Source organism: Myripristis murdjan, chromosome 23 (assembly GCF_902150065.1).
Source record: "Myripristis murdjan chromosome 23, fMyrMur1.1, whole genome shotgun sequence".
In the NCBI taxonomy this organism is placed as follows: Eukaryota; Metazoa; Chordata; class Actinopteri; order Holocentriformes; family Holocentridae; genus Myripristis; species Myripristis murdjan.
This window is the reverse complement of record NC_044002.1, coordinates 13,766,067-13,791,733: the sequence shown is the minus strand read 5'-3', so window position 1 is coordinate 13,791,733 and position 25,667 is coordinate 13,766,067. Positions and strand designations below refer to the sequence as shown.

The 25,667-nt window shown below is 41.4% G+C and overlaps 1 protein-coding gene across 4 annotated transcripts in view; it reads left to right on the top strand.

The window, feature by feature from the left end:
- grm8a (glutamate receptor, metabotropic 8a) overlaps positions 1 to 25,667 on the top strand; it is a 283,521-nt gene that overhangs the window by 244,993 nt on the left and 12,861 nt on the right. For all 4 annotated transcript variants that reach the window (XM_030046271.1, XM_030046272.1, XM_030046273.1 and 1 more), the window contains exons 8-10: positions 1,868 to 2,014; positions 4,585 to 5,006; positions 7,144 to 7,510. In XM_030046271.1, coding sequence (XP_029902131.1) covers positions 1,868 to 2,014; positions 4,585 to 5,006; positions 7,144 to 7,510 — 936 coding nt within the window. The remainder of the gene's footprint in view (positions 1 to 1,867; positions 2,015 to 4,584; positions 5,007 to 7,143; positions 7,511 to 25,667) is intronic.

Below are 25,667 nucleotides of genomic sequence, written 5' to 3'. Positions count from 1 at the left end.
CTCATTCAGAGCCACGGTCCAGTGAAAACATATTGATATTTGTCACTGGGGAACCCAACAGAAGTAGTCTGTGACCCATTTGGAGTCTGGGCTGAGAATAAGAGCAATTTCCTGCAGCCCGTAGACGGTCCAAGGACATTAAGTTGAATAATCAATTCTCAAAAAACACTTTACATTGCCGGCAACCCTGACAATGTTTTCCAGAACAAAGAGGCTGGCTCGGTGCTGGAGACGCAGCTGGTGGCACGTTGAGATGTTTGTACACGGCACTGAAACACTGTTTGTGCACAACACTCTTACTGTAAGAGCATTAGTTTGAACTGAAGGATTACAGAGTGACTGAAAGCTGGTCGTGGGAGAAAAGTTGAGAGTCTTGCAGTGAGAACAATTGTTGATATTATTATTGTTCTCAAAGTAAATCTGCCCTCCTGGGAAGAGCCGAGGATTTGAATTGGCTTTATGCTTTACTGACAGGCTTACAATGCTGAACACGCACGCACACGCACACTTGTTTTGGATAGTGCATAATTCATGCCTATTGTTAGCAAAACAAGGCAAGTGTGTGTGTGTGTGTGTGTGCTTGTGTTTACTTCTCAAGATGCTGCAAGAACTGATCGTTTAAAACTAAGACTAAATGGAGAAAAAAAATATTAATTAACTAAGACCAAAAGATGGAGAAAATTTTTAACCTACACACACACACACATACACACACACACACACACACACACACACACACACACACACACGCGCACACCCACACAAACTTTTTCATTGTTAGGGGAGGCAGTTTTATTTTTCTCATGACAAAAATATTTGTAATGCTAAAAAGTTGCGAGCAGCAGCCTGATATTGGTGTCTAAATGATGAAAGTCTGTGTGCATGTGTGTGTGTGTGTGTGTGTGTCTGTGTGTGAGTGTGCGTGTGTGTATATGTATGCCTGATCAAATCAAGTCCATTTTCTCTCTGAGTCTCTGATGAGTTTTTCCTCCTAGTTTTGTTTGGTACATTTTGTCCCTGTTTAAAACAGAGATGCTCCATTTTACTCAGCACCCTGGGCAATGGATGGAGCTGCAGGGACTCAGCATAATGACAGTTTATTACACACACAAACACACAAACACACACACACACACACACCCACACTCACACACACTCACACATACACAGAGACATTAAAACATGCACACATAGACACAGATACATACATCTACTCACACAAATCTACAAATTAGCCCACATAAGCCAAAAACTAAGGCACTATCCATTTCACACACACACACACACACACAAGAAAACAAAATGCACACATGGAAGAACATATGTGTGCATACACACCCACACAGACTCACACAGAAGGAAATGCAGATGGCCTATTTGTGCCACATCTGATTATGATCTGATTGCTGGCTTCCAGATTAGCTGCTGTTAGGTTTGTGTCTGGCAGCGCTCAGGAAAAACGATCAGAGGAGCTGCTTGTGCTAATTGCTCTCCAAGTTGCCCTGAAGACAGTTTGTGCAGGTACAGAGAAACCCGGGAGTGTCAAGGTCTGTTAAACCCCAGTAATATGAATTTCAGTAGATGTCTACCAATCGTTTTTTCTCCACAAGATACCATTTAAGTCTGTGTCTTTGACCCATCCACCACCGCACTTACCACCTTATGCGGACTCTGCCGCTCCCTTTATTCTACCACATGTTACTGCTCCTTTATATAACCGTGTATTTTTCACACTTAGGCGATGCAAAACATGACGCTGAAATGTTTCCCAAAGGTTGACCGGCGGGTCTACTACGTGCTTAGCCTTGATGCTGGGCTCTGGACACAGTTCATACCTTCAGATTTTCCCTCTCCTCTCTCCCTTGAGGTTGAAGCCATGCACTGGAGGACAGGTGACCCGTCCCTCCCGGCCTCGGTGTGCAGCATCCCGTGCCGGGCGGGCGAAAGGAAGAAAGTGGTCAAAGGTGTGCCGTGCTGCTGGCACTGCGAGCGCTGCGAGGGATACCACTATCAGGTACATCTCTTTTACTTTCCACCTTTTGGACTATGAACTGAAAGCCATCAGTGCACGCTATGCAGTTGGCAAAGCTGCCTAGCGTGGGGCTACAGTGTCCCAAGTTGAGATTTTTGTTACACGTTGTCCCCATTTTCCCAACCAGCTTTCAAATTTTGTTTCATTTACGTTTTCGTTTTCAGCCAAAGCAGATTCTGTAGGCTGCATGTGAGCCTTTCTGCTAGAATTTACGCGGGCCTATCACTCACATTACACGGTTCACAGGTTGCATAAAGTGAAATCCACCTGATACTTATTTCACCTTTGTTACTCGAATTATCTTGGATGGTTCAATAAATATTTATGAGCAATCACTGCCTGAAATGGTCTGTCCCAAAGCTTGAAACCAAAACATGCAACTCTCCGGTCTGACGCATTCTGGTGCTGCTCCAGTGGAAGTGAATGGTGGAGTAATTTCTTGAATTTATTAAAAATGCGGTTTATTGCCTCTTTTTTTTTCTCCATCAGTTCTTCTTCATTACCTATCTTAATCATACTATGTGGAGGAAAGGTGGTAGTGTGACGATACCAAAATGCAAAACTACAAATAATAATTCTACAAAAATCAGGCAGTTTGTCATCTTTTTTGGTCAGTAAAAATAAACCTCATATTAGTAAGTGTATGAACATTGTAGAGCATCACTTCTTAAAGATATATATACAGTGGTCCCTCGTTAATTGCGGGACTTACATTCTAAAAATAACCCGCAATAGGCGAAATCCGCGAAGTAGTCAGCTTTATTTCTTACAATTATTACAGATGTTTTAAGGCTGTAAAACCCCTCAGGACACAATTTATACACTTTTCTCAGACAGGCATTAACATTTTCTCACTTTTCTCTCTTGTTTAAACACCCTCAAAGTTCAAACCTTTGCAAACATACAGCACTTCAGAGTCACACTGCTAGCGATCGAAGATTTATGTAAATTTGGCAAGCTGAACGCATTCTGAACTGTACAGGAGACACGGCACGGAGGAGATTGATTGACAATGGTCTACAGTCCCTTAGCCAATCAGGACGCAGAACACAATGCGCTGTTAAAAAAAAAAAAAAGAAAAGAAAAGAAAAAAGAAAAAGCATGCAAAATTGCACCAAAAAAAAATCCGCGAAACTGCGAGGCTGCGAAAGGTGAACCGCATTATAGCGAGGGACAACTGTATATATATATTTTTTTTAAGTTCAAGTATTCAAAACAGTACAGTATGTTTGTCAGAGCTAGCAATCGTCATATATTTTGCTGTAAAATGTATAATCTGCTGACAGTGTTAGTGTAGATTTGGGAGTTGAACAGCACAGTTTTGTAATCAGTGAGCCCTAGTCTGTCCTTTGGCATATATAATGACGGTGACCATGGTCGTAATTTCACTTTAAGGCGACTGTAAGGCTCTGTAGAGCGCCACGTTTACAGCCCAGACCTGCTGGAGTAGTTTGAATATATTCTGCCCTTATTGTATTGTTCATAACTGAGATATGTGGATGACACGCAACAAAAGGTCCTCAGCTGAGTTTTTACCTTGGATATCACAGTTACATGATATGTACCTCAGACCACTGAGCCATGAATCCAGTCTCATAGAATGAAAAATGTATGACCCTTGTGCAGCACATATAGAAGAACATAGTGAATGGGGGTTATATAAACACACACAACAGACATCTGGCACAAAATGGCATCTAAGACACAACATTTTTTCTCCAAGGGGGTATGAGGACGGCGGGTGGGTGCGTGCGTCAGCTGTTGAACGATTTTGAGATTTTTAGATGTCGAGTGAGCCATAATTACCTACATTCACATACGGCCACATGCATTATCACCAGAGGCCTCTGAGCAGTTTGGGAAACAATAGCTCTGAATAAGCAGTGCAGCAAGGCAGGTTACAAGCGAGACTCCTACAATAGCTAGATCTGTTACATGCACAGCTACCAATTTTAAAGCCTGGCAAATTAGAAAGCCACTTACATGAAATGCCTTTTGCACTTGTCATCGAGGCTGATATCTGGATATGAGCGCAGTCATTCGACCAAGGCCTAGTTAACAATAGCCACAGTTGGTTAGTAAGCCTATTGAGACATTTCTAGGCCCATCAGAACCGCTAATCAAGAAAATTGGCAGCTCCTTATTAAATTAAAATTTACCCTGATAACACCTCATGTGCGCATAACAAGGCTCAGGCTCTTTGTTCGCTGTATTCTGTGGAAAATTACATTGACCGATGTAGCTCCCACTCAGACTGGCTCTGGCTGAAAGGCCTCCTATCAAAAGAAACAAAATGAGGTCACATTATAATTGAGTAAATTGTTCATTATACCCTTTGTGTTACTCAGTCGCGAGTGTGGCCTGATCAAAAACAAACAAGCAAAAAAGTGGTCATCCTCTATTTTTCCTTTCTTATACTGGAAAATTGGAGTTTGATTCTCATTGAAAGACTTTTGTATGTTTAGTCCACATGGACACCGAATGTAAATGTCAGGAAAACATTGTAATTAATGTATAGAATCACAATACAATATGCAATGTCTCTCCATCAGGCCTCGGAGTTCACCTGCGAGCTCTGCCCGTACGAGATGCGACCTGACACCAACCGCACCGGCTGTGTTCCCATCCCCATCATCAAGCTGGAGTGGCACTCTCCCTGGGCCATCATCCCCGTCTTCATCTCCATGCTGGGGATCATCGCCACCTCCTTCGTCATCGTCACCTTCGTTCGCTACAATGACACGCCCATCGTGCGGGCGTCCGGGCGGGAGATGAGCTACGTGCTGCTGACGGGCATCTTCCTGTGCTACGCCATCACCTTCCTGATGATTGCAGCGCCCGACGTTGGAGTGTGTTCCCTCAGGAGGATCTTCTTGGGCTTGGGCATGTGCTTTAGCTACGCCGCCCTGCTCACCAAGACCAACAGGATACACCGCATCTTTGAGCAGGGCAAGAAGTCGGTGACGGCACCCAGGTGAAGAGAGCAGTGGTTTCTCTCTCTCTCTCTCTCTCTCTCTCTCTCTCTCTCTCTCTCTCTCTCTCTCTCTCTGTTTGCACTATATATGTTCTGTGAATGTGTGTGCCTGCTGCATATAGGCTCTCACAAGAGTAATGACTGTCAAGGTCACTGTGAGCGTGTGTTTGCGTGCCTGTATTCACATGGCGCCCTACCTCCATTTCTTGCTTAAAATCATTATTCATCATCATTTTATATACATTATTTATGCGGCATGCACTCATGAACCTATGCTACTACTGCGCCGATTCTTGATAACAGCATCAAGTGAATGGTTAAAATGTAAATGCAGAATCTTGTAGTACTCAGGGTCATCTCTCTGCACCCCTGATGGTCATCAACGTTTTCCTTCAGCACCACCCAGCGATAGGTGGATTGCATTGTCATTACTCATAATTATTATGGTTATTATGCTATACTATACCAGGTTTTTCTCCTGTCTCCTAATTAGGAGGGAACTTAATGTAACTCGGGAACTTTCTCTGCAATCTCAATTCAGCAACTGCTGTTACTCTTAAAAAATAATAATGACATTTTCATTTATAATTCACTTTCCAACAAAACCAAATGTCAAAGTGCTACAATGAAAGCACATGGAGAAAAAAAGAAAATGCCACACAATAGATGTAAAAGCAGCAGTGAGAGGTTTAGCAGTTAATAAACAAAGCCTCTCGGTAGAGAGGGGCTTTTAGGGCTGATTCAAAAGAGTCTGGTGTGTATTATGCCCTCAGGTAGTTGGGCAGTGCAATCCACAGGTGGGGTTAAGCTGCACAGAAAAGCTTATGGTGCACAGCTTAGTGCTGTGAGCCTGACAAAGAAGAAACAGGTTGTTTCTTCACCAAAGGGTGCAAGCGAGAATATTGCTGTTGTTTCCTGATATTATCCTTCCCTCAAGTTTATCTCTCCAGCGTTCAAGGCGGTCATCACTTTTCCTGCTCTCCATCCAACACAGTGTATGATACTTTAACTGCTACTTAACACAACAATCCTTATCTCTCCTGTCTCAAATCTCATCATCGCCTTCTCCCACATCTCTGTTCAACACTGAGTCTGGGTTTGTGTCAGCGTGTATGACTGCATGTCTGTGGCTTCATTACAAGAACATACTGCATGGTGCTTAAGGGAAAACCTGCATCTCCACATTGTCAGTGTTATTTCTCATTATGAGAAACAGACTGGTTTTTAATTTGATTGTCAAAATGGTTGCCTTTCAACCACAGTTTCCCAGTCATTCTCTGTGCTTGGTCAGCATCCTTAGCACGAAGTCTGGTCCTCATTGACATCTGAAGGTCCTAATGCGATGTTTCACAAATGTCAAAAAGTTAGAAACTTTGATTTTTTTTTCTTTTCTTTTCTTTTTCTTTCTTTTTTTTTTTTTTTTTTTTACATAAAAGCAACATCTGGCAAAACATGCAACATGAACTCAAAGGAAGATGACGCATTACCATTGGTGTCAGTGGTATGAAAAATTAATTACCCACTGCGCTCCTAAGCGGGGGTGGTCTGCTTTTTTCTGCCTAGCAACATCGACAAGTATGGCGTGCCAATAGATAGCTGTCAGCTGAAACAGAGCAACCTTAAATAAACTTCTCTCCCCTGATTTGTTCATCTGGAAAATAGCAATTTATAGTTAACATGATGATTAAATCTCTGGCATGTGAAAATTGGGTCCAATATTTACTTCAGTGACTGTGGGACATAAGAATGAGTCATATTCTGTATTTAGGTGTGTCTTCTTCCATAGGCATGAGCAGGAGTCAGGACCTGCTGCTTGTCTCCTTAGATTACAGGGCAGCATTGAGCCCACATGACACAAAACAGGGAATGACTTGGAATTAGCCCGTCCCCATTGTGAACTGTCTCTGAGTTGTAGAATAAATAAAAGTGTGTTCCTTTAAGTCAAAAAATCTAAACAACTAAGTTTTGCTTTGAGGAATTTTCCCTCCACCAGTAATGATATGACATTTGGTGGATGTTTAGTTGCTATTCGAGGATGAGTGAATCTTTAACCTTAGCAGTGTTTGTGCCATGGCCTAAATCCACTAAGCAACTCTACAGCACCACATACTCACTACCACTGTCCTTCTCCTCCCAGGTTCATCTCTCCTGCCTCCCAGCTCGTCATCACGTTCTCCCTCATCTCGGTTCAGCTGCTGGGCGTCTTTGTCTGGTTTGCAGTGGACCCACCCCACACCGTGGTGGACTACGGCGAGCAGCGGACCCAGGACCCCTCAGCGGCACGTGGCGTCCTCAAGTGTGACATCTCGGACCTGTCACTCATCTGCTCCCTGGGTTACTCCATCCTGCTGATGGTGACGTGCACGGTTTATGCCATCAAGACGCGCGGCGTGCCGGAGACCTTCAACGAGGCCAAGCCCATCGGGTTTACCATGTACACCACCTGCATCATCTGGCTGGCATTCATACCCATCTTCTTTGGGACGTCACAGTCTGCAGAGAGGGTGAGTGCAGGGTGCTTGTGTGTACTTTGCTGGATATTTTGTCAGTTTTCTTGAAAATCACAAACTGCAGCAGGGTTGAGTGTTTGTGGGTACGTTCTTTTAATGAAGCATGCAGCCCGTATCACCTTGCTGTGGTTTATTCCATTTTCCTCACAGCACTGCAGCCTAAAAAAAGCATCAGCGTGTAAGGTTTTGTGCACACTATGTGTTAAAGTTTGTGTGTGTGCATGATAGTTTACCATGAATACAACCTTTATCAACAGGCTAGCATTCATTCCCATTTTTTCCCCCCAGGATTTCACAGTCTGCGAAGAGGATGAGTGCATGATGATGAGTGTGTATGTCTGTCAATCTGCCTACCTGTCAATCTGTTGGATTACCCCGTATATGAACTGGTTGGTGTTAAAAGCAATTTTCTTTAGGGCAGCATAGTCTGCAAAGGAGATGATTGCAGGGTGTATTTTTGTGTCTGCATATGTCCATAGATATCTGTTTGCTTGCATGTATGTTTGTACTGCTTCTGAACTGTTTTCTCAGCCTTTTGCGGACAGACCATGAAGCAGGGCACAGGGTGAAGATGAAGTGTGCACAACTGTGTATGATTATATGTATATTTGGATATGAAATGTGCCTTAATAATGGTAGGGTGGGTTGTACTGTGCGCATGATCAAACTCAGAGCTAATTTTGCAACCTTACATTTGGACTCGCCTTTGGTATCATGAATTTAAATCACCACAGCAGAAAGCATGCATTATCTTCCCCTCTGAAAACATTTTTGTAGGCGCAAGGATATACTGTACTACCTGGCATTCTCAGACAGACGTGGTTTACAGTGGTAGCTATCCTAATGGCTTGGAGTCCAAAGCCTCATTGTTGTCCCCAGTGAGTACAAGAGGATTTACCGTCTGGCTGACTGACTGGATCTGTGCCTTTGTCCAGGCTTTTAGAAGCTTGTACTATAGCTCTCACTCTTCCCACCACTAATTAATTATTGATAGCTGTGTGATGCCTGTAGCTGTGTGATGCCTGTGCAACCTACAGTAGGCGTTGTGTATGCCTTTACATACACGTGTGCAGCCTCATACATTACATGTACACGTATGCAGAGAGACAGCATGTATGCATTGTTTTGTGCTCCACTGGATATTTTTGTCTTGTCTGTGTAGTAGCGGCTTTTACATACTAGTACCAACTGTATGCACTCACTCACACACACACACACACACACACATTTGATTCATACATAGCATGCATAGTGTGTCATTATCTCAAGCAGAGCTATAGCAGCTGAGGTTTATTGATTCCAATTACTGATAGCATGGCTATTCTAACAGTGAAACAGTTCACACACCCATTGACATTCAAAGCAGATAACTGATTGTGAATATCAAAGGTTGTACATCACAGTGCAGAACACAGGGAGGCTTGGATATACTGTAAATGGGCACTGAGATAATCAGTAAACACAGATATAGGCACGCTTGCATACAGTAGATAGCACTGTACTGCACGTGGCATGGCAAATTCAAAGCTTTTAATTGAGTATAACATAACAGGCCACAATCCCAAGCTACATGGAGGAGTCAAATTAGATCAAGATCGAAAGGTTGGTTATTTGTGTGTGCATCTACACGTATGTGTGTTTAGTTCAACCCCCATCCGTTAATAAAAGAGGTGACTCTTCAATAGTTTGTCCCAATTTTGGAGTATTATTTAGACAATTTTCATTTCTCCCTTTTTTATGTCCCAGCCTATTTTCCTTTCAAGGCAGGCGCCTGCCTCTGTCGTGCAGCAAAAAGCTGACATCAAAGTGATCCTGTCTAATCACACATCAAAAAAAAAAAAAAAAAAAAAAAAAAAAAAGATTCTTTCTGGATGTGTTTCATAGTGTCTCTCTTTCGTTCATTCTCAGTTTTTTTTCCCTTCTTGAACTCAGGCGTTTTTGACTAGTTATTGATGCAGAAAGTTTTAAGTGTGTTGGTGAGGGTCTTTGTGCCATCTTCATCTGTCTAGGGATGAAGATGCTGAACTTGCGTACTTTTTCAGCACTGGCCTCCCTCATTCTGCTGCAGTTGAACACATTATGCGGGCTGTGGCCAGTGTAACCAAAAATACTCAAATAAAAAGATGATGATGCTAAGAAAAAAAAAAAAAAAAAAAAAAAAAAAAAAAAAAACAACCCTCTGACTGCAAGCCTGTTTCTGCATGTGCTGTGTCTATTAATATGTGTGTTTCTGTGCCAATGCATCATCTCTCATGCACCAATGTTTATGCATGTTTATGTTTGTCGGTGTCACTGCGTTGTGTGAATGTGCTGTAGATGTGTTCATGTATGTATGCCAGCAAAAGTAATTTATAAGTTCATGTATATGTAAGCCTTCACAACTAATGAATATGTGTGTGTGTGTGTGTGAGTGTAGGTGTGTTTTGAGACTTGCACTGAAGCGTCCCATCTTAGTGGACGGGCTGAGCAGTTTCCATGGCATGTTTGTTTTGCAGCTAATTGGAACGTCCACCAGCGAGTGTGTGTTTGTGTATTTGTGTTTGAGTACGGTACGTCGGTGTGTTGTATTTAATTGGAATATCCACCAGTGTGTGTGTGTGTGTGTGTGTGTGTGTGAGCTGTGGCTAATTGGAATATCCTCTGGAGTGTATGGCAGCTGGCTGGCTAACAGAAGACAGGGAGGAGAGAGAGAGAGAGAGAGAGAGATGGAGTGAGAGGAATAAACAGGTAATGATGTGACTCACTGATGGGGCTTTAATGAGGAGCGCTCCACACCAGAGAGGAAGGAGAGACAGACAGAGATAATACAGCTGGCTGGACGCACATCATGTTTCCTCTCTCTTCATCCTGCCCCTCCTTCCCTTTTTTTAATCACCACCTCCACGTTCCTGACACTCCTCCTCCTTCTTCTGTTACTCCAAGCCCTTTGCCTCTCCTCCGTCACTGCTTGTCCATTTTCCTCTCCACTCTCATGGTTTTCACCCAGTAATCATGAGGGAGAGATGATTTTAACACGCGTCTCCTGATCACAAGGGGACAGCGCTAAGTACAGGCGTGACTGCATCGTGCTCAGATCACTCAAATCGGCTGGGGAGAGCACGTACTTGCACGGTGGAGGGAAGGAACATTTGATGGTGCAGACTGTTGGCAGGGAATTCAAATTTGAGTGAAGTTTGTTTTTGCAGGGAGATGACAGCATCTTCATCAGCTAATCCACAGCGAGAGGTTGGGACCAAAGCTTTGCACAAAGGCTCTGTTAATGGGCCAGAGATAGGGCATTGGAGGCATGGGGAACACTGGGAAGACAGCGACAGAATGGAATACGTAGAAGTGAGGAGGGAAACGGGATGGGAGGGAGTTGGAGTAAGTTACAGAGGAATCAAAGTAAGAAAAGAAAGTATCTGTGGTCGATCACAAAACCAATTGTAAGTCACTTGATTCGCATTTGAGACACATGATGATGTGATGTGAATGATGCTCTGTTGTGGCTGTCCACTTTGAAGGAGAGGTTACAAGGAAATATGCTTGAGATGCTGGAATGTGTAAAATGGAATGCAGCTCAGTGTGAGGAAGGCGTTCCCAATTCAGGATGTCACAAGAACCGATTCTGCGGGACCAAGTTGATGCCAATAGTCCAAAAATATGACAGTGCCCAGCCTTGCAGGTACTGTAGCTACCGGATGTATGATTTAGCCTTCAGTGGGCTGTAACATATTCTTCCAGAGCTGACGGGGGCAATATACATTCGATTTAAGCTTGTTCAAGTGTGCACTGAAGAAGAGACAAGCACACGTGAAAGATGGCAGCTCCGCCTCGGCTTGTCCAAAAGACACATGGCGAGAGTCGAGTATGGAATGATTTTGCATTCGAGGTGGATGCTCAGGAGATAATAATAAATTCGCAAGACAAAATATGCAAACGGTGCCATCGAAGTTTCCAGACAAAAGGAGGATGCACCTCCAACTTAGTGAAGCACCTCAAAGACAGGCATCCCGATTTATTCAAATAATTCAAGCTGAGCGACTTTCTATTCATGTTAAGTAACAACCGATCCCAAGTGGGATCATGTTCTCCTTATCCTGAAATAAACAATACCTTACTTTAATCTGAGAAAGCTGGCATGGCTGTGTAGCCAACAACGTATTGTTTGTTTTAAATATTTGAGGGCTGCATTTTTGTAATGTTAAGTATTTGTTTATTTTTCTAATTATGCATAAGCCTGTTTATTATTTCCATATTTCTCTCATGTCTCTGCTGGATACTGCAATTGAAATTCTGTACAATCTAAAAAGGTGTTATTTAAGCACAGTTAACCTATGATTTGTTTTAAATACTTGAAGGCTTAAGTACTGCTCAATAGATTTTAATAAAAGAGTGTAAGTTGAAGTAAATATGATTTTTTCTTTTCTTTTATAGTTGTTACCATGGTATCGAAACAGGTATTGAGAATTATGGAAACTCACTGTTATTGGCTTTGACTACTAAATTTCTGGTATTGTGACAACCCTATTCCCAATGCTCTGCAGCCGTAGGGCTCTATCTTACACCTGGTGCAAAGCGGTGTCAAATATGACGTAAGTGTCTTTGCTTACTTTCCAACCAATGCAGTTGTCATTTCCAATCCAGCGCCCATGTCGTGTAAATAGCAAATGCACTTGTTCCCATCTGTGCACCAACAGGCCTGTTGGTCTTAAAATGAGGTGTGGACCGGCACATTGTTGGCGCATTGCTATCTGGAAGCAGTTGAAAGTGATTGACCCACAAAAACTAAGTCTGAAGTCAACGGCGCAGTATTTAGCTGTTATTTTGAGGATGCATTATCAAGATAATAATGTGCGACTACATAGGCAGATGCCCTCTGCTTATTATACACACAGGGATGCCATCAAAGCTGACTTTGATGGCATCCTGCTGTTGCCATAGACAGTCTGCTTGTGTGCTTTTACTTCATGCACGAACAGATCCGTTGCTCCCACTGAGATGCGTTCCTCCTTACCTGGCACATTTGCCAATATAACAGCAATCCGCCAAAGGGAAAGTGCACCTGGCTTTTAAGGGGAATGGGAGATGGCACTCTAATTGGTTTATTGCATGTTACACCCTGCTCTTCAGACCATGCACTTAGCTCATTAAAATAGAGCCTTAAGATTGTATATATGTGTATATCTGTCCAACTTCAAAACTTAACTGTTCCCATACCTGGTTTTTGACATTGTTTGCACTCATAAAATGTTTGTTCATTTCTAACAATCGAGCTTGTATCTGTATTCTCAATCAAAGAGGTCATATTTGTCATTTTGAGTTGTCTCTAGCTCTTGCATGAAAGGAGGTGAGCTCAAAATTTGTAGTCCATTGTTATGCCTCAGTTCATTAACAATTCTAAAGAAACGAAGCACATGTATCCAAAAGCTTCCCAGGACCTGGAAGAACTTGTTTCCATGTATTTTTAGATATTTTACAATGAGTTATCCTTTGTTATAAAAACATGACAAAATCAGAAACAGGATATTTTTTTTTTGCAAACACACAGCCTCCATTCATATGGATTTTTCTGCAGCCTGATTTGAGAACAGGCTGAATGAAAAGCTCTGCACATGTTGCATGGAAACCTCATTTTCTTGCCGCACTCTGTGTTGGCCTCATAGAATCCCATGAATTTCAAAGACAACAACAGCATGAATACATGGCATAAATAAATATGACCACCATGGAGCCACTTTGTATCTCTGTATCCACTGAGAAGTCATTTGTTTCAGTGATTTATTGACAAATGCAGAATTGAGATTCTGTTCCACCCTGACCTCTCCTCTCCTCATCCCCTTTCACTTTCATTTCTTCTCTTCTTCCACTTTCCACCTGTCCTGCTATTTTTCCCTCTCCTCCTTCATCCCCATTTCTCCACCATCCATTCTCTCTCTCTCCTTGTTCCTCCCCCTCCTCCCCCACACTCCTCGCCTGAATTCTCAAAATGGTTCTGAGTCACAGAGCTAGACATAGAAACAGAGGAAGATAAAGATAAAGACGAGGGAAGAGAGATGCATAGTGAAAGAGATACAAATTGAAAGGAAGGGTGGAGAGAGAGAGCAAGAGAGAGAGAGAGACATACAGACATAGTGTGGCAGAATAAGAGAGATATTTTTTAACCATCACTAACCAGACAAGTATTGTTTTGAGTGGGTCAGTCTACCATGTAGAGCTGCTGACTCCGAGCAGTATCTGCTGCACCCTGCAGGGATGAGTTTGTGTGTGTGTGTGTGTGTGTGTGTGTGTGTGTGTGTCTGTGTGCCTGTGTGTGTGTGTGTGTGTGTGTGTGCGTGCTCTGCTTGGTGTACAGTTCTAACCACAGGATATCTCCTGCTTTCTGTCTTTTAGCCTCATCAAGCCTTTGCTTGACACTGTGGACAGTTTATAGGGTACCGTGTTTCCTTTCTTTCTTTCTTTCTTTCTTTCTTTCTTTCTTTCTTTCTGTAAGAAGAAATTCTTGTAGTTGATTGTATGTATGAGGGCTACCTGTGTGTTTGTGTTTTAGATATTTATTTGTCTGTCTTATATCCTCTCTAGGTTTTTGTTTGCAGGTATCAATAAGCTTGTTGCCACTCTCTCTCTCCCTCCCCCCCCCCTCTCTCTCTCTCTCTCTCTCTCTCCCTCTCTCCCTCTGTGAGCTACCTCTGCTGTTCTCCAGATGTCGTAAAGATGGTCAGCTTGTTATCTCCGACTCCAACAGTGGAAGAAACATCCACCCTGCTGTAATCCACAGACCCACTGTGTGTGTGTGTGTGTATGTATGTGTGTGTGTGTGTTTGTTTATTTTTTTCTTGTGAGTCCATTTGTAGATGTATAAAGTGAACAGTAAACAAGAAAAATAACCCCACAACAGCACAAAGAAGCTAATAAGGCTAAAAATGTAGAGTCAAATTCTATACTTGAGCAATTGCACAAAGTCTACTGCTGATGTTGATATGTATCCAAAAAGTATGCCGTGCTGAAATGCCGCTTCTCTGTCAGCCATCCAGCCGGCTCAGTATATATTCATATGAGGCAGTCTCTGTCATTGCATTTATCCAGTCACCCATTGCAGCAGCCTGGGCGTTTTCCAGTACCTAAGGATGCTCTGCCTTTTTTAGGAGGTGCTTCTTAAACCGCTAGAGGCACCTGTTTTTTTTTTTGTTTTTTTTTTTTTTTTCCCCCTGCTGTTGCTAGGTAACTGCATTCTGCTCCCGTCCATCACTTGTCAAACAACATTTTAGCTAATTTAACCTGAAATTGATCTCTTATTTGCCACAAACACACAGAGGGCACTGACTTTGGCTCTTTTGGAGAGAGGGCCACAAAAATGAGAGCGGAAACAACAAACCGCAATGAGATTTATCTGGGTCCATGAAACTCTGTGGAAGAGAAAAGAGTCAGGGGAGCGTCCCCAACTCATCCAAGAGTTGGGAACGCTCCACAAAGTTGATTCCGGTTCTACTTCTTCACGGAGTCGTGATACAAACTCCTGTGGTCTAAACGCTCAAGCCCCTTTCAGATGAATGGGGGACTAGTATATTTCCCTCATTTCTGTATTGCATTGCTGTATGAATGTAACCTAAGTGTTGGGACACTGGTAATGCACCCACATGTTTGAGTATGTATGGCTGTGTGTGTGTGTGTGTGTGTGTGTGTGTGTGTGTGTGTGTGTGGTGTGAGCTCAGAGACTTAAATGCATTTTGTACTTAGAGCATGTTGAAAATAGAGTCTCCACATGTAAACTGACACTGTTTGATGTGCATTTGGGGTTGACAAAGCATAAGTGTAACTGTGCACCTGTGCATAGGTGTGTGTGTGTACCGGCTCAAGAATCTCAGGCATCAAGACAATGGTTGCAACAACAGGCGAGTTAATGCAGATTTATAAAAGAATCAATGCTATGCTGTTTTCTTTAGATTTGCAGTATGTTTATGTAGCGTTAGAGTATAAAAATGTGTTTGAGGTGCAGAGAAACATTGTAAGGGTTAAAGTATCAGATTTGCTGGTAGGGGACAAGCCTTCCTTCCACCACCAAAACAAACTCTGGCACAGACAGGCTTGTTGCCTCTCTTAACAATGCCAAATTTTGGCATTGTTGGACTGTGACTAGGATTTTGGCACTGTGTGTGTGTGTGTGCGTGTGTGTGTTTCCCTCCATGCACACCCAGACCCAAACATCCCTCCACCTTGGTGTGAGTACAGAGTGAACCAGTGAGGTGTGCAGTGCACATGCAGACTAAAAGCCACTTGAGAACAGAGTGAATTCTTCCTCCTGGTAATGGAAGGATAGATCTGCCTGTTCTGAACAGGGTGAATCCACAGGTTTAATAATTTAAGGCTGCTATTCATACTCACATACACTCTGTTTCTCTCAAAGCCTCCCACTCGCCCGCTCTCACATCCTCATTGAAAACACACACAAAATCTTGTATTACTATACTTGTGAGGAATTTAATTTACTGCATTTACTGCACTGCAAAAGAATCTTTTATTTAATCTCCTATTCAATGTTAGAATCTGGTTTCTCTTAAAACTAGACAAAAAACAAAATCCCATTAGGATGAGATAATCCCACTTGTTTCCAGACTTTTCTTGAATCAAGTGTCATTTTGTTGACACTGTAGTGGGCTGATCTGCCTTATTCTGCCTCAATATATTTACACTTGTTCCCCCAAAAAAAATGAAACAAGTGAAACTGCATTGGGAGCAAGAGGGGTTATCTCATCCTACTGGTAAATGTTTTCACTTGATTTAGGAAAAGCAATATTTTCAGACTAAATGGCTTTTTAAGTTGGACATTTTTCTTTGCAGTGTAACCTCTGACCATTTGTCACTGCATTTCCAACCCAAGCCTAACTCCAAAATACCCCTTTAAAGAGGTAAGAAATCAAAAAGTCTTCACTTTGGATAATTTTTGCAATCCCTCTATTTGGTCCTCTGGAATATAGAAAGACTACACTCACACACACACACACACACACACACACACACACACACACATACAGACACACATGCACGCACACACACGATGTGGCAGTCTGCCATTTTTCAAAATCCTCATACAGATTAACGGCTGGGTCTGCTGTCCTGGTGGAGAGCCGGTGACCGCCCAGGTCCTTACCGGGAGAAACCCCCGGTAATCAATCTGTGGTAATCTGACGAGAGAGAGAGAGAGAGAGAGAGAGAGAGAGAGAGAGAGGCAGACACAGAGGAGGAGGGAGAGACCGAGAGAGACAGACATTAAAAACTAAGAGCGAGAGTCATAAAAATAACTAATATTAGAGAGAGAGAGGAATGAAAGGCTAAAATTAGTGAGAGAGCAAATTGAAGAGACAGAGCAAGATATACAGCCAAGCAAGAGGAAGATTGAAAGAGTGAGAGAGGAAGAGAGAGAGGAAGTGTGGGAGAGATAGAGAGAGAGAGCGAGAGAGATGTCTGAATCATTCAAGAGTCTGAATGACGGCCAACGCTATGGGGTCAGGAGCATTTAAACATCACAGTTGACTCTCTCTCTCGTGCTCTCTCTCTCTGTCACACACACACACACACACACACACACACACACACACAGAGAGAGAGAGAGCTGGCTCAAAGCACAACACTCCGTGCCTAGGGGAAAGCTCATTGCAGTTCTTACTGTACCGCTCTGTTCATGTCCATTTGGCAAATGTATGTTGGCGGAGCGGCAGATGATTCAGTTGCAGCCTGTGTCACTCTGTATAAAATTAGTACAACTATGCATTTACACATGGAATATGCATAAGCGAGTTTTGGTTAAGGTTAGGGTTACAGTCAAATCAATCGAAAAAGTATCGCTTCTGCATCGCTGTTGTGTGTTGAAGACTCATTTCTGCCTCCAGTCTGTTTTCCTGACCCGTGCAAGAAGTGAGTAATGTTGTGAGTCATTCCTGCAAATGTAAATAGGCTATTTGTCACAAAAAAAAAAGACATAGCTACATTATTTTTACTTCATTTGATTTTGTGTTCTTTGTTTTACAGTAAAAACTTTCATTTCCAGAAAGGATGTGCACATCAAAAAGTTGGACCTGGTGTACAGCTTTGCATTTATGGCCAAGTTTAACAGGGGAATGTTGGGATCATTTGGCGCTTAATATCTGTTTTTTTTACGCAGAGCAACACTGTTTGTCCTGCTTTGAGATTATTTGCTCTGGTATTTAATCCTATAGGCACTCTGCAGCTACCAGGCTGTTAGAAAACAACATTTTTCGTGATCATAATGCTATTGGCTCTGATACAGTTTGAGAGATGAGAGGAGTCTCATTCCCTCAGAGACGGGGATTGCCATGAATCATAGCTTATTACAGGCTATGATATAACTTATCTAGCAGACAAATTAATGTCTACTTCTGGCTCGAAGGCAAGATTTAAGGACCGTACTCGTGATTTTGCATGTTTGGCTCATTCACTACAATATACCAAATATATAATATATGGTGCTCTATTTCTTCTGGGTTAGGTTTACCGACAGCAAAAGTCATGAGTTTGACACTGTTAGTCAGTGGAAAGTGATCATAGTCTACTGTTGTCAGGTGCCCCTGAATGCACCACCAGGATCTGTTCATATCGCCCCGCCCAATCTCAAGTCATCAACACACAACAACACTGCTGCTTTTAGAAAAACTAATGTGGACAACTTTATAACAGCGATGGGATACTGGTGTGATGAAAGTTTGAAGTCTCTGCAACTTAACGTTCATATCATAGTGGAATGAAGGGAAATCAAAGGCCGGATAAAAGATAAGAAAAATGATACTGGAGTTCTGAATACGACTGCTTGGTTCAGGAAAAGATTAGCAGAAATGTGAAGTGTATACATTTTGTAGATATTGCGCTAAACATGCAGAATCACTGGTATGGTCTGTTAGTCAGGTGTGAACACAATTACTGTGCACTCTCTGTGTTTTATGTGAAGTAGCTCTTGAGATTTTGTTCAAGTAATTAAAACTTTGGTTAGCTTTGGACGTAATTAAATAACATTACAAACATTAAGGTACGCGTACACCAACACACACCCACACATTCAGAACTGATAAAGCAGAAATACACCACGAAACGCAAGGAGAGTGGAGAACGCTTCTCGACAATGTTCCTTCCCTCTGTTGGATTTAGACGTCATGCCGTCTTCATTCTGACAGAATTTGCCAGTCCTTGGGGTGATTATTTTCAACAGGCATTGCAAGAAAAAAAAAAAACTTTCATTCATTTTTGAAGGAGTGGGTTTTGCGATCTTTTGCAGAGTTCTGGTGGGATTTAGTCGTTTGGCTGAAAACGGGTAGAAACAGACAGCGGGTGTCAGATCCTGACATCAAACAGTGAGATGTTGAAGGATGGGGGGACGCCCAAGGGGGACCTCACACAGGCACACACACACTGTATGCTCACAAACACATACACCCAAGTAAGCTCGCATACACACCGCAACACACACCCTCAAACGCACACTTACGCTCTCCTGAGGGAGCAATGGAGACGGGCAAAGAACACGACAAGCTCGAACTTCTCAACAAAAATTCCTTTTCAAGGCCCCGTCCAACAGTCATTTCCATCATTTCTGTACCAGCACTGAAAAAGAAACATCAAATGGCTTGTTATTTATTCTATTTGTTATTTTTCAGCTCCACTGTTGATGTCATCCTTTCATTCCTGCCACATGCAGTATAAGAAATGTCAAATGTCAGGCTTTGGAGGGACTGACGGCATGACAAAGCAAAAAATCAATTAATAAATAAAAATGCAGGAATGGGCAAATTAAAGAGAGAGATTTTGACTAACCCTGACTGTTTGGCGCTTAATTACACACCAACAGTGAGATTATGTTCAAACGGGAACATGCACATAGGCCAACTGGGTATTTACAGGGTACAACTGACTAACTAGTGATGATATTAGTCGCTTTTTGTGCAGATTACTGCTTCATCATACAAGATTATTAATGCCTATTATTTTACAGCCTGGGAACAGAACAAACAGTCAAATATATGAGTGCAAATGCATATTTTTAAGGAATCATACAGTATGAATAACAATGTGGATAATGTAGGTCAACGGAGGCAAACAGAGAAACATGGAATAATGGATAGATGGAGCCATTGTAGAAGTCCCATTTTAATTAGTGCTGCATTGCTGCACCTTCCCTCAAGAGGAATTCAAATTTTGTTCCCTTTCAAGCCATCACAGAGCGCAGGCAACAACCTGGCATCCAGCTGATGAAGATGGATAGCAAAAACTTGGCTCAAGGATTTTGGTGCACAGTCAGACTTAAAGTGTGAGGGAGCAGCCAGACTCTGAAGGAAAGGTCTTCTTTCAAGTCTTTTTGAAGTTGAGCTCCCGGTTTCAGAAGGACATATATGAGACTATAGAATTAGGCGAGGCTATGAAACTACATGTTAACACTAGAACCACCTCAGGGTAAAGTTTACCCAAGGCCCCTTTTTCAATTGTACATTATGTTTTGATAAAATATCTATGTACCCTAGTGTTTGACCATTCCTAAAATAATGTTGTGTAGCACCCTCTGTTGTTAAAAATAGTGAAGATGAATATAGATTTAAAACACAAGTATTGATACCTATAACCGCCACCAAGTACAATTTACCTCTAGCTGTATGACATGCATACCTTTCCACATGGTTTATATTTAAACATTTTAAGTTGCAAGGCAATAGCAGTCATTGGAGTGTGCGATCTGACAAGTAGGCCAAAACATAATTAAAATTGTAAAAAGAGCAGTGGAGACTTTCCCAAAAAAAAAAAAAAAAAAAAAAACTTTAAGTGCCTGAAGTGCAGGGAAACCATCTGAAGGAAAATGCACTGTCAAGGTGCTGAGTGTCTGCTCAAACTGTGATTTATGGAAACGTGCTTTTCAAAGAAAGATGATTGAGCCTACCCACAAACATTCATTGTGTGTAAAGCCATGCCACTGTTTTTTGCTATCAGGCTATTTAGGCTATTTAATTTGTCCATTGCCTTTCTCGGTTTTCATGAATGAAAACAACTATATAGAAATATACATTTGCACTATGTTATAATTTTTTTAAAAAAAAGGTTGAATGGTTACCTCAAGTTTCTTGGTGATGTCTCTTATTCACACATTGCTGAAATGCCTAAATTAATAACTGATTAGGTCAAACTGCATGCTTGACTTTGTCATGCCAGTTTTGCTGTGACGCTACATCTGCCATGAGTACGGTGGTTGTTTATTGATATTATGCCTCATTATTGTCCATCTGGGGTGTTTAGACTACTTTGGTAATTTAAATAACATGGGTAATCTCATTATGTGATGAATGTTTTTTTTTTTTTTATAATATCACACCATCCAAATCCAAATCCAAATATTTTCTTCCAATACCCATTTTCAGTCATTTTAGACTTCAGATTCCTGCATGCACCATACCAGGACCCTGACATCTGTATTTACCCTGCTATTCATGTCAAAATGGCCACTATGAAAAAGGCCTATAGCAAGGACTCCCTCTGGTTCCACTTTACATTTAAGGAAACTTTGAACATGAACAGATTTCTATCAATGTGTAAATTTTATGTGACTATAAGAGAGCATGTGTCAGCCAAGGTGGGATTACCTATTTGTAGCAATGTTCAAATTTCACAGAGCAGTTTTTATCTACCAAAGTCTGTTCTCTACACATTAATGCATCCGATATTTGTGATGGACGGATATGATCACGGCTGTCGATGAGAAGTCAAAATAGGACCTGTATGGACTTTTAAGATTTATATGTCTGCATCTACTGATGGTAGACCACGGTCAAATTCAAGGTTCTATGTGTAAAATAATTTAAGGCATGACTAATACACTCTTCTTTCTATCACTGAGCCTATTTGTACAATTTGTGCAGATGAAGCACATCGGATGAATGTCTGAAATATGAATTCTAGGCTGATAGGCTCTGTGACTGATAGGAACATAAAACTGTTGAAGACATGAGCTACATCTTCATTTTATTTCCTTCAGAGTGAATTTGATTTGAAAGGAGATATTATATTTGCATCGTGGTATGACACTAGATGTCATATGTGATTTTGTGATTTTGGACATCGTAACATGGTGATATGGCATAAGTGGTGTCCTTTCCTGATTTTAAAGGCTGCATTACAGTAAAAGCATGTAATTTTCTGAATATATTCTAGCTGTTCTGTTACTTGCCTCTACTTGCTTGGTCATCATATCCACATTACTCATGATGGTTTGTCAAAAATCTCTGGTGTGTAAAATCTAATGAAAGCACTAGTAGTCATTTCTGCAATTTTGCCACAATTTTGATATAGAGATATGTGGTGAAGGATACTTTACTTTGTGCATATGATTCAGCCCTAGATAGATAGAAAACATCTTTAAGGTTCTGCTACTTATACCACAGCAGTGCGTGCAGAATAAGATGACTGAAGTACATTATGGCAGTTTGCATAAGATGGTGATGATGATGATGTATAAAATGGTTGCAACTATGAAGATTTCAGCCTAAACAGGATAAGAGGTCTGGTAGATCATTAAAGTTTTGCAGACACTAATAAGTATCCCAGCTCTGGATGCACATATGTGTGTGTGACTGTGTGTGTGACTGTGTGTGTGTGTGTATGTGTGTGTGACTGTGTGTGTGTGTGTGTGTGTGTGTGTGTGTGTGTGTGTGTGTGTGTGTGTGTGTGTGTGTGTGTGTGTGTGTGTGTGTGTGTGTGTGTGTGTGTTTGTGTGTGTTGGCAAAGAGATGAAACACCTGCTCAGTGGGACATGCCCATTAGGGGCTGAGATGTTTATGTTATGTAGCTCCATTGAGTGGGGATAATTACCCGTCACTTTGTGTGTGTGTGTGTGTGTGTGTGTGTGTTTCTAATTGTACATACACTAGTATGAAAACTTCTGTTTCATTTTATATGTATATATGTGAATGTATATGGGAGCATATGTGTTAATATGCATGTGCCAGTGTAACAGCTGCATCAGCATGTGTGTGTGATAGTTAAAACAGACAAATGCTGGAGTCACTTGTAGCATAGAACTAATACACCTGAGAACTAATACACCAAAGACACACAGTAACTAGACCTCACAAGGCACAGAGTTAGGGTGTCAGCCTTTAAAGTAAAAAGTAGTTCATTTAAAATGGACTGGGAGTAAAAGTTACTCAGTTACTTTTTCAAAACAGTAACACTATGTTAGGTGTGATGTTTTCCATGCAGTTAGAAAAGGAGGAAAGAACACAGTACAAACTACATTCTTTTAAAGGGGCATTCTGCAAAACTGCCAAAGGTTGACTGAGGTGAGAACCGTATAGACTCAATTGACAAATGTGAAACAAACACATGAAATGATGGTTGAGTCCACATGGTTCTCAATAGTATTCCCTGTTTTTTCCACACTTCTTCCAATTTTTTTTTTTTTTTTCCAGTAGAGTCAAAATGGTCCTTGCTTCCACTGAGCCTCTGCAGTTTTTCACTGTGCACATCTTATTGGAAAATATAAAAAGTAGAACCAACAAAGTAGAAGCAGATTCCTTTCCCCATCTTTGCTGAGCTTTTATTGTGAAAGGCTCCACAATCTGTCATTGATCATTTGTTCACTGTAATGGATATGATTTAAAATGTAGTGAAGTACAATATTCAAGCAAAATGAAAAAAAAAAAAAGAATTAAATGACTGACTCTAAAAAATACTCAAAAAATAAATAAAAAAATAAATAAATGGCATTTCTTGGATTTGTGCAGTGTATGTGATACTGGACAGAACCTCAGATCTCTGCCTTGTGACATATTCCTCCGTGCAAGCATAAAGCCCTCACTGCACATTTCACTTTAATATTCACCTGCAGAAGACATTATGCCCATATTATGTATTAACAAAGTTTCATATGGTGTAGCTCTACATTCAAATTGCAAGAAATTCAACAAAACAGAATGCTTTCAGAGCTTTCTGAGTTGGCAGTGTAAGAAACAGTTGGCTGTGGCTGAAATACTAATGCTATAAGTCCCGGCTATCACCACAGCATTTGCAGGATAGCAACAGTACGAGTAAGCAGAATGGCAATGAGGCTGGTAGCAGTGTGAACACAGAGTGGAGCATCATTAAGACAGCGAGGAAACTGCCAATGCAATCATATGCTGCTATCTTTGTGACAGTGGAAACTGGCAATCTTGCCTTCAACAAGGACAGGAACTGGAACATGGGGTAAAATGGGATGAGTCAGTGGACTGGGACAATTAAAAGTATCATCAAAAAATATTCAGAAAAATATTCAGACTGCAGTAAATGAGGACACCTGGAACAGTTCACCCCAAATACAAAAAGATATATTTACGACTTATTCCTAGTGTAATGTATCCATCCATAGCTCACCGTCACACACACACACACACACACACACACACAAAAAATCACAGCTACAGCTCTTCCCAAAAACAATGACACAGATACCCAGTGAAAAATTTAACGGGGAACTATTTCCTGCCGAAGAACGCTGTCTAACACCTAATCATTGGTCAATGGCTAATCTATCCACCTTGAATGGGTGTGAATTTCTGGTGACTGGCAGTTTGCGAGTTTGTCGATTAATCCACAGGTCAAAGACGGACTTGTAAGCCTTAACGCGGCAAGATTTGACTGAGTTTTAGGAAAGTGATGGTCATATTTTGTGCAACTGTTGGCAAAATTGCCCCTGAGTCTTGCCTGTGTATCATCAACCTTAGTAAAAAGAGTACAAAGTACATTTCACATCTGTGACAGAAACACAGAGATACTGCTCTGCCCTTTTCAGATGCTCATGGTTTGATTCTTTTTCTTCCTCCACTGCAGACAGCAGTGTGCTCACTGATGATGCACTGTGCAAAACCTTACTGGGCATTTTAATTGGTTGTAACTGTGCACCGTGGGTTCATGTCAGGAGGAGAGAGGGAGCGAGAGAGAGAAAGAGACAGAGAGAGAGAGAGAGGGAGCGTAAGTGATTCACAACAGCACCACACTCACACCACGCATTATAATGACACGGCTGAAACCTTTCCTGACTCGAGACCGCTGGACTAACCCTGCACTGCTCTACAAGTCAGCGCTAAGGGCTACACTAACAAGCCGTGGCAGAGCAAACGGAGATGTAACACTTCTTCATGACATGCCTCGCACATTATTTAATGTCGCGCACACAGACCTTAGACCAGTATGGATTGGATGGGGAAAAATTGAAGCTCTAAGTGTTGTTTTGAGGGAGATAATGAGGTACTTGTGGACAAAGAGCATGGTTTTGACCAGCCTTGGGCCCAATTAGGCTGTCCCCACATGAAGTTAAAATATTAGGGTAGAAATTCCTCTGTCAGAGCTTTTCTGTGAGGTGCTGATCAGAGCACTGTCGAGGAAATATGTTTGCAATGGATACTGTGGAGTAGGGCAACGTGGAGAGACAAGCCCTGAATAAAAAAACAAGTTTGAAAAAGTAACTGAAATACTGATGAATGACATTCAAGGATTTACAAAAAATAAATATATGTATATATATATATATATATATATATATATATAAACTGTTGTTTGCACTATTCAAGAACCTAGATTATTATTATTATTATTATTATTATTATTACTTTATAACAGAAATGGAGGTCTAAATGATGCCTGCCATAGATTTGAGAACTTAAATTGTGCCTGATAGTAACCTCCCACCATGGCCATGAAATAATAAATAATTTATATCAGGGAAGTTATTGCAAGGCAGTCCAAATATTTTTCTGAGGTGTCTATTTTATTTATTTATTTATTTTTTCTTTAGCTTAACTTGTGTGAACTTGTGTGCAGTCAGGTATTTTAAAAGATAGGGAAAACACTAGTTCAACTCTCCCCATTCAGGATTTCATGTGATAGCTGCAACAGAAAAAGTCTGGATTCTGCCAAGGGTAAAAAAAAAAAAAAAAAAAAACTGTACATATAAATTGTAAATATTGGATGACTGTTTTGCTGTATCTTTACCTATACACCATGCTGAAACATTGACAAATGCAGCAGTGCTCCCAAAAACCACAGAAATATGTGGAGGGTTTTGCGAAAAAAAAAAAAAAAAAATGCTATTTATCCATAAGGGAGGATAAAACTGCACTGCAAGCTCTGTGCCTTACATTTAACAAAT